This window comes from Dipodomys ordii, unplaced genomic scaffold (assembly GCF_000151885.1).
Source record: "Dipodomys ordii isolate 6190 unplaced genomic scaffold, Dord_2.0 Scaffold102, whole genome shotgun sequence".
NCBI lineage: Eukaryota > Metazoa > Chordata > Mammalia > Rodentia > Heteromyidae > Dipodomys > Dipodomys ordii.
In genome coordinates this window covers 1,889,641-1,891,542 of record NW_012267318.1, presented here as the reverse complement: position 1 = coordinate 1,891,542, position 1,902 = coordinate 1,889,641, and the positions used below count along the sequence as shown (strand labels likewise).

At 38.0% G+C, this 1,902-nt stretch overlaps 1 protein-coding gene across 3 annotated transcripts in view; it reads right to left on the bottom strand.

Annotated features, from left to right (window-relative positions):
- Positions 1–1,902, bottom strand: part of Pan3 (PAN3 poly(A) specific ribonuclease subunit) — a 141,973-nt gene that overhangs the window by 135,837 nt on the left and 4,234 nt on the right. For all 3 annotated transcript variants that reach the window (XR_001175485.1, XM_013027304.1, XM_013027305.1), the window contains exon 3: positions 746–816. Coding sequence is in view for 2 of the 3 variants with exons in the window: in XM_013027304.1 (XP_012882758.1) it covers positions 746–816 (71 nt within the window). In the remaining variant the exon portion in view is untranslated. The remainder of the gene's footprint in view (positions 1–745; positions 817–1,902) is intronic.

The window sequence follows — 1,902 nt, the reverse complement described above, 5'->3', positions numbered from 1 at the left end:
GAGGGGGAGAGAGGGAGGGGGAGAGAGGGAGGGGGAGAGAGGGAGGGGGAGGGAGGGAGAGAGATACACAGAGAGATGGAGAGACAGAGAGAGAGAGAATAGTTTTTGTACTGGTTTTAAATAGTCGGATCAATTATAAAATGTTGGAAACTTGGCCAGGCCCTTGTGACTCAACATCTGTAATCCTAATTAAAAAACTAAAAGCCAGTTCGGGCAAAAGAGTTTCGCCATCTGATTCTGAAAAACCAGCAAAAAGCAGTCTGAAAAAGTGGCTCAATTAATAGAACACCAGCCAAGGAAGAGCTTAAGGACCTAAACTCAAGTCCCAGTAGCAGAAGGAAAAAAAAATTCAAAATTTTAGGTTTATGAGGAGTTCACAGGAGAACTTTGCAATTGAGGCAAAATAGTTGCAAATAAAATTAAATCATGATTAACATGCCTACATTTGGTCACATAAACAGCCATTGTATCATTACATGTCATCTTAAGTACCCATTTAAGATAAAGAGCATGGGCCAAAATAAATGGAATTTCATCCTTCACAAATTAGATAATGGGTTCACAGAGATCAAATAAAATTCCATGTATAAGAAGTACAAGCAAAGGATAAAAGGCGAGAAAAATATTTCAATCTACATAAAAGCACCCACACCATCCCAGATGAAAGAACATTGACAATAAGCAGGTAACACTCCCAAAATCACCTCTAAATTCTATTTCATTTCACTTTTCAAATTTTACTTACCTTTCTTCTCTGAGAGATGTTGAGGGCACCAAAGTCATTAAACAAGGATGAAGCAGATGAAGTTAGAGGATCTGGAAGGCAAGTTACATAAGTTTCCACACAGGCAACTCAAGTAACCCACAAATGTAATAAATAGTAACTTAACAATGTCTATAATCAGTCATAAGCCACATAACTCAGTGGATGTTCACATACTATCTGAGTTGATTAAACTGATGAATACTTCTTTATACTATATGTGGTATTCATATAACTATTCAGAAACTCTTATTGATTAGTATACATCTGTTTGATCTAAACAGGAAAATCCAATAGGAAAAAAACCTCCAAATAGTGTTGCTATGTGTTTATAATAGGAAGCTATATTTTTTGTTTTTGGGGTTTTTGGGGGTCAGTCGTGGGGCTTGAACTCTGGGCTTGGGCGCTGTCCTGTGCTCTTCAGCTCAAAGCAAGAGCTCTACCACTTGAGCCACAGTGGCACTTCCAGTTTTCTAGTGGTTTGTTGGAGATAAGAGTCTCACGAACTTTCCTGGACTTTCCTGCCCGGGCAGGCTTTGAACCACAATCTTCAGATCTCAGCCTCCTGAGTAGCTAGGATTATAGGCGTGAGCCACCAGGCTGGCATCTAAGTTTATTTATAGTTAATGTTTGTGTTCTTAAGACCAAATCCTGAGAAGGATAAAAAGAGAGCAAGGGAGACTAACCAGAGTTATAGACTTGGAAACAAATACGTTAGCAAGGTCTTAAAGTCATCTACTCTACAAACCAGTCCATACTTGCAAATTTATCAACATCTACTTTATGCTCCTACTAGAAACATACAGTGTATAAAGTGTATACAGTGTATAAAAATGGAAATATTAAATGCTTTAACATAGTAACAGAATCCAAAGAATTTAAAGGTAAGTTTCATGATTTCACAAATTCTAAATTAAACAAAATTATATCCCTTCTTTGTCATTTTACATATAACAAGTTTCTGAAAAGGTATTCATGAGATTCAGTTAAAAAAAAAATTGTGGGCTGGGAAGGTGGCTCAGTGTTAGAGCACTTACTCTGCATGCTCAAGGCCCTGGGTTCGATTCCTTAGCACCACATAAGCAAAAAGAAAAAAGCCGGAAGTGGCGCTGTGGCTCAAGTGGTAGAGCGCTAGCTTT